The 14,292-nt window shown below is 37.2% G+C and overlaps 1 protein-coding gene across 5 annotated transcripts in view; it reads left to right on the forward strand.

The window, feature by feature from the left end:
- The window catches only part of PIP5K1B (phosphatidylinositol-4-phosphate 5-kinase type 1 beta), a 360,505-nt gene that overhangs the window by 204,164 nt on the left and 142,049 nt on the right, over window positions 1–14,292 (forward strand). For all 5 annotated transcript variants that reach the window (XM_036991203.2, XM_036991204.2, XM_036991202.2 and 2 more), the window contains 4 exons: window positions 2,038–2,249; window positions 3,536–3,619; window positions 3,740–3,788; window positions 6,584–6,668. In XM_036991203.2, the coding sequence (XP_036847098.1) occupies window positions 2,038–2,249; window positions 3,536–3,619; window positions 3,740–3,788; window positions 6,584–6,668 (430 nt within the window). The remainder of the gene's footprint in view (window positions 1–2,037; window positions 2,250–3,535; window positions 3,620–3,739; window positions 3,789–6,583; window positions 6,669–14,292) is intronic.

The raw sequence follows: 14,292 nt of genomic DNA on the forward strand, positions 1-14,292 counted from the left end.
CATTTACAGAGGAGGAGAGCAGGCACAGGCAGGGGATGTAACCTGCCTAAGGTCACAGAGCCATGGTCATTACCCTGCATGTCCTGATGAATCAGTCCCTCTAAGAAAGGACACATGACCACTGGTAAGTGGAGTAGGGGAATCAGCGTCTGCAGGTGGTGATCATTATGGAAGGTTTATGAAGCTCCCTGAGTGGGTGAGAGGCACAAAGGCTAAGGTCTTTCTACCCTTGCTTCTGCCTAAAGAACGCAACCAATATCTGTTAGTGTTTTCTTTTAAGAGGCTGGGTCCTTGGCAACCCTGATGCCAGCTCTTGTTTTCCATGGCTCTGTGCTACTTTATGGAGAGCTGAGGTACTGATAAGCCTCCATGGAGAAGCACTGTTGGGTCTGAGGCCAAAGCCTTGGTCAATGGTGAGGAGCTGTTCCTATCACCCTTCCTTCCCCCTCCCATCTTGGCATCACTCCCCTTTAGTTTAGGGAAGCTGGTTCCCCAGTGCTGTTGAGCCACTCTGTGGTCTGCTGGGTTACAAGTTCTGTGGCCTAAATCTCTTAAGTAATAAGATTCTACTCTCAGCTCTTGCCAGCCTCCTTTCTCTAACGACTCAGCTTAGTAACTGAGAGATGATGGGGGAGCACTCTAGAGTAATCGATGCTCTTCTGCAGCCCAATTTTGCTTTTCCTCATTGGCAGCAAAGACCCAGGGTTGCCCATAGTTTTTGAAGGCACATATGCTGCAGTTCACAAGACCTGCTGTCAGATGGCATCCATGAAGTGGCAGCCACAGGTACTTGAATCCTCAGGCCTGATCCCTCTCCAGTATGTCATTAGTGTCTGATCAAAAAGCAGCCGGGCTGGGGGAGAATGAGAAGCACAAGAAATCCTGGGTATTTGATCCCTGGTTAAGCTGTTATCTATAGACTGTGATCCTCAAAGGCATTTCCTAAGTAGGGTACAGGGACAGATCATTTTGACTCAGAGGTACCCATTCTGCCACACAAGAGTGTCTTATTTTCTGGGCTGTTTTGACTTTCTGAGAAGCTTTGAGTAAGAAATGCCAGGCAGTAAAACATCTGTTGTAGAGGAGAATCATGTACAAACTACTAGGAACTTTGTCATAGAGGAAAATTTTCAGGTACTCCTCCTGAGCGCCTCCTCCACTGAAGAAGGGTCCTGAATGTCAAAGCCCCACCTACATGCAGAAGCCATGTTGACTGCCTCTTACCTTACCCTAGTCTGCCATCATTTTCCTGTCAGAGCATCACTATATCCTTTGTCTGTCTGCACGCAGCTCCTTTTAATTGCTTCTCTTCCCCACTGTTGGCTGAATGAATAATCAAGCATTAAGTCCTGTTTTCTGTTGAGAATATAGTTTTTAAAAAGATTTGCTCCAGGAAACCAAATGGCAATTCTGAAAAACAAGCTTTGTAAAGGAGACCACAGCACTTCAAGATAAGATTTTGAGACAAGTGTCCAGATCAGAACACATTCTAGCTGAGGATGGTATGATCTTGCAGAGACCATCAGTTGTTGGTTTCTCTGCTCCAGTGCTTAAACTTGGGGGGGCTGGAGTTGACTGCGTGGGTTCAAATCCCAGCATTGACACTTAGGAGCTGTATGATATTGAGCAAATTATCTCTCTGTGTCTCAATTTTTTCATCTGTAAAATAGAGAAAATAGTACCTAGCTCACAGGGTTGTAAGAACTGAATCTAAGTGAACCACGCAGCCCATGGCACATGGAAAGTACGCAGTAAATGGTATTATTAAAACATCTCATGGAAGGTTGAGAAAAGATGTGCTTACTTTAGACTTCATAAAAATGAATCATCTTGGAGCCATTGTAATAAAACTCTTGCTGCACATGACCTAGTAAAAACCTCAAATGTTTTTATTTTTATTTTTCCTGTATCAGTTGCCCCCTGGGAGGGACACAGAAGCAGTGTGTCTGCAGGTCTAAGAGCTCTCTGATTTCTGTTCAGATGAGACTTAATGAGCCATTTGAGTTGACTGGCCTCCTGATTCATTTTCTTCCTCAGGTGCTGGAAAGCTTCAAGATCATGGACTATAGCCTTTTGCTGGGAATCCACATCTTGGACCATTCCCTCAAAGACAAAGAAGAGGAGACTGCACAGAATGTGCCTGATGCTAAGCGGCCTGGGATGCAGAAAGTCCTCTACTCAACAGCAATGGAATCCATCCAGGGTCCAGGGAAATCTGGGGATGGGATCATCACAGAGAACCCAGACACGTAAGTGCAGCCACCCACCCGCCCATACTCTTGGTCGTGGCAGCTCACATAGTTGGGTAATTAAGCGCCCCCTTCCTGGTGGCTATTTGGGAGCAGATCCTACCTAGTGCTAATATGGACAAGCCATCTTCATTTCTGCTCACCTGTGGGTAGCTAGATGCATGGCAGTTCTCTGCCTTATTATCACTCTTTCATCCACATAGTTCCTTTTTTCAAATGGCTCCATTTTTTAACAATGGCTAAAATTGTTTTCACCCCCATTTCATACTTATTCAAAATGTCCACTGCAACAGGGGAATATAATTTGAATTTGAATAAATGCGTGTTTAAGCAAATTCATGATTGGAATTATGTTTGAAGTACAGAGCTTCTCATGTGCAGAAGAGGGTTCTGGCAGATGTGATTCCTTGCCTCAGCCAGATGTGATAACTGCAGGGTTAGTTTATGCATAGTGACAACAGAAGCAATTACAACTAAAGAAAACTCCTGAAGTGTTTTACTGTATCACATGTGTGTACCAGCTGAACAAGGAGACTGAAAGAGAGAAATCATTTTCCTTGGCAGTAACTACCTTTTAGGATGCTCCAGCCAGGAGCAAATCAGGCATATTCATTTACATACAGGAGATTCATATGTATTAAGCTTGATTAGAAATCCATCTAAATGTCCAATAATCAATTGAATTGTATTAGTATAATGAAATACTACACAACCATTATAAAAAAAAACATTAACTTGCATATGAGGAAATGCTCGTCATTCAGCAAATGAAAAATTCACATTATAAAATATGATAAATAAAGACTTTTGTGGAATAATGAATATACACACAAACGCACACAGAGATATACTGCAAAGGTGTACCAAATCTTAATGGTGGTTATCTTTGCATACTAGGAAAGGATTCTTTATATACTTTTTTTTGTGCTTTTATATATTTTATTTTAGAATTTCACAGTGAATATATAAAAGTGTTGCATTTTTAAAAAGCAGCATTTCAAAATACTTTAAAAATTCTTGCTCATGTTTTTAAAATAGGAATAATTTTTTAATTGGATTCTTCCCATCCACCTCTTCAGAGCTGACAGCTATGATATTATTCTCCTTTGCGAGAACATCACTCTGGATTCCCAGGCAGATTTTAACTGAGGCCAGAAGAAAATGATGAAGGGGGAGATAGTCCAGAATTTTTAGAGACTGTCCATTTTTATTTACAGCCTATTTACTAGAACTGACTTCTAACTTCCTACCTTTATGAAACATTTTCTCTTTTGCTCTATCAACAGAATGGGAGGCATTCCAGCTAAAAGCCATAAGGGAGAAAAGCTACTTTTATTTATGGGCATTATTGACATTTTGCAGTCATATAGGTAAGAAATTTGGGGAAGTAGTCTTTTATTATTTCAAAATAAATCAACAGAAGTTTCAGAAAATGCAAATGGGAGTGATTATATTGTCTCATTTTTATTTTTCTGACTGTTTATGTTTAGATTAATGAAGAAATTAGAACATTCTTGGAAAGCTCTTGTTTATGATGGGGTAAGTGAAGTATCATGTTCCTTACTAACTATATAGTTTTCTGATTTCTCAGAGACTTGAGTATGTCTAGGAAGCCATGTCACTAGACTTGAAGAGGAGAGGAAGCAAAGGTCATTATAAACTCAGAATCTTAAGCTAGCAGATTGGTTCAAATTGAAGAAGAAAGACAACGTAAATTTGAAGAGCTATTGAAAGAGAGGACATTCAGCGTGGTGGCTAGATAGAGGCCAGGAAAACAAAACGATGTCACATTTCTGTGTGTAATCTGAAGACCCAATTATGAGATGAGGAGGAGGAAGAGGATGAGGCTTTTCATAGGCACTAGGAAGATCAGTAAGACCGTTGAAATGGAGTTCCCACAAAACCAAGCTCCTGAGGGGTTTGAACCTGACATTAATCGTAGACAGCCCTGGATCTGAGCCCTGTGTTCATCGCTTTACTAACCACATGACCCAGACCCATTGCTTGTTACTGGGCCTCCCTCAGCCTGGTTTCCCATCTGTATTAGTGGTATAGTAACAGTACCCAGTACCTGACAGGCTGATGTAAGAATTAAATAAAAGAATGCACTTCATTGTTCAACACAGTGTCTACCACATAATGACGACACAGGAAATGAAAACTGTAAAGTTGTTACAGGTTTATACGTGACTCAGACTGGCTGATATGAGGATGTCTTTTGGACCCAGAACTGGTTCAACAGAAGAAAACATTTATCAAAAAGCAGCCTCTGTCTTTCTCACACACACACACACACACACACACACACACACACACACACACGCGCGCGCGCGCGCGCGCGCACGCACGCACGCACACACGCACGTATTCCTATCTAGATTTTAGATTTGAATTTCTTGCTACTGCAGAACATTTACTGGCCTCAGCCTCCCTCAGTTAATAACTTAAAGTGGCACTTACAAAGAATACACTGGTCAAAGATATGCTCACATACTTTTTTTAAGATGTTAGCAGATGCTCTCCTTTCAAAGAGGATAAATTATAGATGCTCTTCTTCTCCTTTCCTGGGAAAGAGCTCCGACTTTCTCAGTTCTGTGGAAGACTGGTAATAACCTTTCAGCATGAAAGATCTGCCTTTTGTCCACAGGCTGAGGAATGACCTCCATCAGAACACAATTTTAAGCAACAGGTTCACAAGTTTGTTTCTAAGAATTAAACTTAGGCTTATTATTCAGATCAAAGATTCTTTCTATTAAAAGGAGAATATGGTAGGCTGATTTTTTTCCCTTCCAACTGATAAAAATAAAGATTACATAATGTCTTGAACATGGAAGAGACAGAAACAGCCCAGGTACATTCTCCAGTTTTTCCAAGACAACGTTAACTCCGTTATCAGATGAGATTTTTTTTTATGTGAATAGCCTAGTCCTCTTTTGCTCAGATGCTTCTAAGAGGCCTCTACCTTTGTCTAGTTAAAACCCATCTTTTCTTTTTGATAATGTTTTTCAAGAGGATCTCTGTGCTGATTATGTATTTGTGAAATTGTAAGCAAAAATTAAGATTTAGTGTTACCTGTTTACAAATGTGCCTCTTATTTCAACAGTGTTTCTTCACACCAAAGAGAAGCTCAGTCTAGCTTCTTTTGGAAGGCCTGGACTGAGTCTCATCCTGAGATATTTCTAAATTACTGTACTTGTGAATATGTGTCCATTTCAGACAGGAGTTGCCAGAATACTGGGGAGAGTGTGTGTCAAACAGTGGGAAATTTCCCAGCACACCCAGAGCATCGCTGATACTCGAGAGGACCATTATAACTTGGCCAAAGAGTTTCCTCCATATTGTGTCCTTCCAACAAGCAGATGACCAAATTCCCTTATGCTTTATGTAACACCCAATTTCTCAGATTTAAAAGATGGAAGCACACAACATTTTCAAGTCTGTTCAGAACCCAGTCTCTAGACCTCTGGTCCAGTGGTTTTTTTTTTTTTCTTCCAAACCCACTGCAGACATTTTATAATATCTAAACTTAAAATTTTAGAACTTTCCTTATTGAAATCCACAAACCTGGAATCAAAATGGAATATTAGATAAGCAAATATACTATTTCTAGAAATGTATATATTGGACAGTAAATAAATAGTTACTCAATAAACTTACAGTATTAGCTCTTTCATTTATCTCCTTTCCTGGATTTGCAATAAAATGTCCCTTCCATCCTAAAAACTCCTGCCAGGCAAGAGAGAATTGAACTGACAATTTATTTCAACTCAATTCTGAGTGGTAGATAATTCAGCATCTCAGAGGTCATCAGTCAGCCTTGTCTTCTAGCAATCTCCCCAGTATCTACATAACTTACTACTGGAAGGTGAAATCAGCATGCTGTTTTTTTAACTAGATGTCACTCTTACATTAGGGTAGTTTTGCTTGTTTATGTCCCCAATTTTTGTCCCCAGCTGAAAGTGTTCTCCTTCATGCCAGGTGACACTTGACACATTGATTGCCTGAGTGTAATGTAAAAAAAGAATGTAAAAGCCCCTCTTTGCACACAGTGGAATAAGATCAGTTGTGCTGGTTCATAAAGCAGAGTCTCCTTGCTGTGTCTGCCCTGCCCCTTGTAATATGCTGTCTTCATGTGTGTCTTTGCTCAGATTGACTTGTGCCTTCTCCCCATGCCCAACTCCAGGACACGGGGCATTGATCCTTTCTGGTTTGTGACATCCACACCTTCTGGTTAAGGACACTGGCTAACAGAAAACCAATCGCATAGATCTTTCTTCTAGCTTGAAAGGAGCTGTCTGAGAGGTAATCCTCTGATACCTGATTTACCTTTTCAGGACACTGTTTCAGTTCATAGACCAAGCTTTTATGCAGACAGATTTCTGAAGTTTATGAACTCCAGGGTTTTCAAGAAAGTTCAAGGTAAGGTTCTTATGAAATTTTTTACTTTTAGCCCTTAACTTGCTGACTCAATCATGTGTATCTTTGCAAGATTTTTATTGGAAGAGTTTCGACTATTTATCTTCCAAAAGCAGTCTTCACTTAGTAATTATGGTTAAGTATCCCAATTGGGTATTTATTGATTCCATAATCATTTGAGTCCTGTATTGTGGTGAAAATTAGAAACTGCCTAATATTCAACCCTATAGTATATTGGTTAAATATATTACAATACAATCAAACAATAGAATAATATGCAACAAATACAAATGACCAATTAAAGGATTTATTCTTATAGATTTATTCACATATATATTGTTGTGATCTGCATGCATACCTAAATGTACAATAAAATTCTAATGGGATATATAAAAATGTTAACAGTGATTATTTTCATAAAATATTCTCTAGGATAGAGTATATATTAGGCAATAAAACAAGTTTCAATTAATTTTAAAATGCTGAAATCATATAAAGTATCTTTTCCAATCATAATGGAATGAATCAATAAAGAGCAAAAAATGGAAAATTGATAAATATGTGAAAATTTGACAACACAGCCTTAAACTACCAGTAGGTTAAAAAGAAAACACAGGGAAATTATAAAAAATGTAAAGATGAATGTAAACAAAAACACACATGTCAAAAACTTAGGGGATGCTGTGAAGGCAGTGCTCACAGGGAAATTTATAGCTGTAAATGCCAACATTTAAAAAGAAGAAAGATCTCAAATCAATATCCTAACTTCAAACCATGAGGAACTGAAAAAAGAAGAGCAAACTAAACCCAAAGCTAACAAAATTGTTCTGAGTCATGGAATATGTGGTATTTTCTTTTCCTTTCCATCAATATTTATTACATTTTCTATAATGGATATGTATTATTTATGTATGAAGTTTTTAAATTATATGAAAAGGAAAAAATAAACCTATTATTATATTTTTTAAAATCATTTAGGCATTCTGTGGTCCAATTCATAATCCAAAACATGACAATTTAGCCTCACCAAAAAGCCTGAAAAAGTAGAGTGTTCATGTTTTATATTTATATGACAGATTTTTCTTATAATATTTGTTGGTGTTTTCTGTTAAAGTAAAACACTTTCTTTTTTTAAGGTTTTTCATTTTATTTTTCCAGCTTTATTGAGACACAATTGACATATAACACTGCATGTTTGAGGTGTACAATGTGATGATTGGATGCACACATATATTGCAAAATGATTATCATAATCAGGTTAACATAGTCATTACTTTACATAGTTATAAATTTTGTATGTATAGGTTTACCTCCCCATTTTACTCACCTCCAACCCCCAGTAACCACTCTTCTATGAGTTCAGCTATTTTAGACTCCAAATATAAGTGAGATCACACAGTATTTGTCTTTCTCTGATTTGTTTCCATTAGCATAATATCCTTAAGGTCAATCCATGTTATATGTGTGTGTATATATATATATATACACACACCCACCAACAGTGCACAAGGGTTCCCCTTTCCCCACATCCTTCCCAACCCTGCTGTCTCTTTTTGGTAATAACCATTCTCACAGGCAGATTGAGATATCTCATTGTGGTTTGGATTTGCATTTCCCTGATTGGTGATGTTTAGCATCTTTTCATGTGCCAGTTGGCATGTGTATGTCTTTGGAAAAATGTCCAAGTCCTTTGCCCATTTTTTAATCAGATTTTTTGCTGTTGGGTTATATGAGTTATTCATATATTTTGAATATTAATCCCTTATCTGATATATGGTTTGCAAGTATTTTCTCCCATAACATAGGTTCCCTTTTCCTCTTGTTGATTGTTTCTTTTGTTGTACAGAAACTTTTTAGTTTGATGTGGTCCCACTCATTTATTTTTGCTTTTGTTATTTGTGCTTTTGGTGTCAAATCCAAAAAATCATTGCCCAGACCAAGGTCAGGGAGCTTTTTCCCTGTTTTTGTTTTAGGACTTTTATAGCTTCAGGTCTTATATGTAAGTCTTTAATCAATTTTGAGTTAATTTTTTGAAAGTAAAATACTTTCAATGTCAGAATATTGGAAAATACAAAAAAATGCAAAGAAAATAATGAAAATTGCTTAATGTCCCACAATCCAGAGATACCCACTACTAGTATTTTAATATACTTCCTACCAATCTTTATTGTCTGTGCTTTGTGTATTTGTATAAACATGGTAGCATAATGGTGTATAATTTTATGTACATCTCTATTTTTCACATAATATTGTAATATTGAATCGTGCCCCATATCATTGTGTGTTTTACAAAGACATTATTTAAAATTGTGATACCTTATTGAAATTACATGGGTGTGCCATAATCCATTTAACCATTTGTTTATTATTGGGCATTTATATATTCCTTTTTTCTATTTCTAGCTAATATTTTTGTGATACTGTATTATGACAATGTTATATGGTATTATGTTACATATATATACATATGACAAATGTTATATTCAAGTTTATGATTATTTCTTTAGGATAGATTCCAAGGAGTACTAGGGGGTTAAAATGAACATAACTGCACAGAAAGATTATGCCACTTTAGACTTCCTCAAGAGTCCTTATAATTGTAGTCCTTAGCCAGAATTGTTTTAAATTATACTACTCCGATAAGTAAAAATTATTATCTGATTGTTCTATTTTGCATTTTTTTAAGTACTGGTAAAGTGCAACCATTATTCATGTTTATTTATTAACCATATGTAATCCCTTTGAGAATTGAGCTTTGTAATAATTGCCCATTTATATTAAGTGTTTATTTTTCCAAACAATTTATACAAACTTCATATGTTAAAGATATCCCTTTTTAACCTTAATTTAGTCTAAGAAATATGTTTGTTTCACATTCAGCAATTTCAGTGATATCTTAAAATTCATCTCAAATTGAGACCACAATAAATTAAATTCTCTAAGGTTTTTTTTTAATCTAAGATGGACCATTTGATAGTATTTATTCAGACTGCAGGCCTGTGTGAATACCAGCTTGTGGTTCAAATTTTCAAGGATTTTCTGCCTCCCCTTAACCCTTTGCCAAGGTTGAAAAACATGAGTTTCCTTGTGTCCTCTGGTAGGTTTATGAAGGAGGTGGTTCTCGGTGCCCCTGGCTTACGTTCCCCATCTTGGGAATTTTTGCTTTCCAGTAGTTTATTAATTAATGGTACAATCAGTGGCATCTTCAATTCCATGAAATTTGGTGTGTGTTGCAAGGGTTCTAAGTTTGTATAGTTTATCATGTTTTTAATGTAACAAGTCTTTTACTTCTCAAGTAGTCAAATCTATCAGCGTTTTCCCATTGTGATTTCTTAGTCTATTTTTATAACATCTTTATTGAGATTTAATTCACTCATCATGAAATTCAGCCATTTAAAGTGTAAAGTGTATAATTATGTGATTCTTAGTATATTGACAAAGATTCGCAACCATCACCACTATCTAATTGGAGAACATTCATCACTCCAAAAAGAAACACCATACCCATTAGCAATCACTTTCTATTCCCTCCTCTTCCCAGCCCCTGGAAGCTACTCATTTATTTTCTGTCTCTATGAATTTGCCTATTCTAGAAATTTTATATAAATGGAATCATACAGTATGTGGTCTTTTGTGTTTGACTTTTTCCACTTAGCATAATGTTTTCAAGGTTTAGCCTTCTTGTAGTACTGCATTATTTTTTATTTCTAATAATATTCCATTGGATGGGTATACCACATTTTGTTCATCGGTTCCTTAGTTCATGAGTATTTCTGTTGTTTCTAACTTTTGGCTATTAGGAATAATGCAGCTATGAACATTCATGTATAAGGTTTTGTGTGGGCATATGTTTTCATTTCTCTTGAGAACATACCTAGGAGTGAAACTGCTAGGTCAGATGGTAACTGTTTAACATTTTGAGGAACTGCCAAACTCATTCTAAAGCAGCTATATCATTTTGCAGTTCCACCAGAAACTTATAAAGGATCCAATTCATCCACATCCTCACCAACATGTCATAATCTATTTTACATATGCTAGTGGGCACAAAGTGGTATCTCAGTATGGTTTTGATTCGCATTTCTCGAATGATCAATCATGTTGAACATCTTGTTGTGCTTATTGACCATTTATATCTTCCTTAGGAAATGTCTGTATAAATCCTTTGTTTATTTTAGTTGGATTACTTGTCTTTTTATTGATGAGTTGAAGAGTTCTTTATACATTCTGGACACAAGTTTGTTATCATATATATGATTTACAAATATTAATTTAATTTTTACTGTGGTGTGAGGTAGGTTTCAACTTCATTCTTGCGCATGTGGATATCCAAGTGTCCCAGAATAGTTTATAGAAGAGGCTATTCTTTCCCCCACTGGTTCCCTTGTTTTTCCCCCACAGTTTCCTTAATGAAAATCAATTGTCCATGAAGATCAGGATTTATTTCTGGACTCTCAATTCTATTCCATTGATCTATATGTCTGTCCTAATACTAGTACTCTACTGTTTTGATCACTTCAATGTTATATGATAAGTTTTGAAATCAGGGAGTGTGAGTCCTTTAAAGTGTGAGTTCTTTTTTAAAATTATTTTGGCTATTCTGGGTCCCTCATATTTCTCTATGAATTTTAGAATCAGCTTGTCAATTCTTGCAAAAGAAAAAAGGGCAGCTTGTCTTTTGATAAGGATTGTATTGAATCTGTAGATCAATTGAAATACATTGCCATCTCAACAATATGAAGCCTTCCATTATGTGAACATGGGATGTGTCTTTATGTCTCCCAACAATGTTGTATAGTTCTCAGTGTATAAGTCTTGCATTTTTGTTAAATTTGCTCTCAAGTATTTTTCAAATGTTACAAATGGAATTGTTTTCTTAACCATTCTTATGTATACAAAGGACTCACCACTGAGGAATCAAATCAATGTTTATTAATATTTTTCTTTTTCTCTTTATAGGTTGGTTTTTGTTAATTTCTAAAATTTATGTGGTATTATTTTGATGTAGGAAGAGAGATGGATCTAACTGTGTTTTTTCCCAAGTATTAACCATTGACCCAGTACAATTTATTAAAGTCTTTCCACTTCTAAGCACACTCAAATACATTATCACTATTTTTTAATGCATAAACAATAATGATAATGCTTGAAGTCAGGCCACATTTGAAAGGGTGATCCCTATCCACTTTCACAGCTTTATTTTTTTCTTTAACACTTATTTCTATCTAATATACTAGAGATTTTACTCATTTATCTGGCTCATTACCTGCCTGCTCATTTGAATGTAAACTCACTGCTATATCACCAGCACCTAGCCAAGGAGAGTGGAGCTTGGGGGTACACACAGTGCATGTATTTGTTGAATGAATGAATAATCCATGATGTGTGCTGAGTCCTTTCTTTTCCTTACTGTCCAGATCTCTCTAGAGATTACCTCTACCTCAGGGTAGTTTTAACCATTCATTCTCTGTTTTTGTTTCATGCCTCATCTTTTAAACTATTCATTCTCTTATGTCTTAAAAGACTGACCTCAACTCTACATCTCTCTTCAACTCCAGGTGTGTCTTTCTCCTCTTTTTAGTCACACTGTTTGCGAGTTGGACCCACTTGCTGTCTCACTTCGGTATTTCTTGTTACTCTTCAGTGCACTCTAGTTGGCTTTTGACTCCACTGAAATTGCTCAAGCCATTGAACATCTTTCAGTCTTTTCTTAAAACTGCAGTATTTGAGAGCCGACATTAATTCTCTGTGCAGTATTCTCTTCACTTGTCTTTCGTTAGTCAGGACTCTGCTGGTTCCCTTCAGCCTCTCATGTTCCTCCTTGATGTCCTTTGGCAGCTCCTCGCCTCTTCCCTCATATCTAAGTGCTCCCTGGGGTCCAGTCTCCAACTTTTAGACAGCTCTCTCTGGGTGGTTTCCCTATCTCCCAAGACTCCAGTTACCTCCTGTGTACTTAAAACTCACTCCCCACCCGTCCAGCAACACCCCTTGCCTATCCAACCTCTCAAATTACATGTCCACCAAATCCACAAGCTTGGCGTGCTCAGAATTGAACCTGGCTGCTCTGCCATTCCAGAACTGCCTTGCGTACTGAGTCCACACCTCATGAAGGCCTCCACGAACTGCTCAGTTACCCAGACCACAAATACTGGCCTCAAACTCTGACTCCTCCTTTTGCTTGCCACCCACGTGCAGTTACCTGCCAACATCTGTTCTCACTCTGAGATGCTGAGAGTCCACCCCTTCTTTCACAGTGCCGGTGCTAATTCAGCCACTGTGTTTTCTGTCATTTTGGTTTTGGGAGGGGTTTTGCATAAAGTTGTGGCTCTCACATTGGTCTCATACCTTCAGTCTTGTCCCCAGCCAATCCAATCTCCCAACACTGAAACCAAACAGATCAGTTTAAAATATAAATTGCCTCCTGTTAATTTCCTATCAGCTGTCTGCACATCTGTCCACATGCTTGCCCTTGGGCCTGCAACACTCTTGCCATCCTCCCCTGGTCTTCCTTCAGGTGTCAGCTCAGCTGATGCTCCCTCCATGGTACTTACCATATCAGCTATACTTCTTCTCCTCCACTACACTTTGAGTTTCTTTGAAATAGAGCCTGTGTTTGGTTCTCTCATCTTTATTCCCAGCACTTGGCATATCACCTGGCACATTGTAGGCCCTCAGCCATTATTTGATGAATAACTGAATGAATGATGGACTTTTCATGTACTACCAGCAATTCAAAGGGTAGAATTTTTTTTTAATTAAATTATCATTGATATACAATCTTACGCTGATTTCAAACATACAACACAGTGGTTCAGCAGTTACCCATATTATCAAATCCTCACCCTCTCCAGTCAGTAATCTATCAACATAGATGTTACAGAATCATTGACTGTATTCCCCGTGCTGTCCTACCATCCCGGTGACCAACCTATATTGTGATTACAAATTATTGTGCCCCTTAATCCCCTTCACCCTTCATCCTCCCCCCTCCCCCCACCCCAACCTCTCTCCCTTGGTAACCACTAATCCAAAGGGTAGAAATTTAATTAGTAAAGTTGACACTTTTAAATACAACTTCAGGATGCTTTATCAACTACAATTAATTTAAAGCCCTTAATGCCTGAAGGCATACTTTATTTGTAAATGAAAACTATCCCTCCCTACTCCTGCCCTCAAGCAAACAGAACCTGCTCTTCAAGTTTCTTTTTTCAAATCAGTTTTCTTAAACTTCTTCAGTGCACTTTTCCCACCCCAGAGCTGAGTCTTGTTGCCAATGTAAAAATATCTGCAAAATCCTTAGCTTTTTCTGGAAATATTAGTCATCGTAATATTGAAACCTCACTGAAATTTTCTATCCGGATAATGTGTCTAAAGTATGAAAATTTAGTTTCCTGAAAGGAATATAATAGTACATTAATTTGTTAAAAATCAACTGTCCTAAGATTTCAGAACAATAATACATTCATTCAAGCAACATTTGAGCGTAGATTATATACCTAGCACTATACTAAGCATTAATAATAGCAAGCTTTTTAAAAAAATTTTAATTAGTTTCTCCCTCAGTAATTTCACAGTCTGTTTCGGGTCAGGATTTGGAACATGTTAACAGATTTATAATGTAATAAAG

The sequence above is a fragment of the Manis javanica genome, chromosome 2 (genome assembly GCF_040802235.1).
Source record: "Manis javanica isolate MJ-LG chromosome 2, MJ_LKY, whole genome shotgun sequence".
Taxonomy (NCBI): Eukaryota; Metazoa; Chordata; class Mammalia; order Pholidota; family Manidae; genus Manis; species Manis javanica.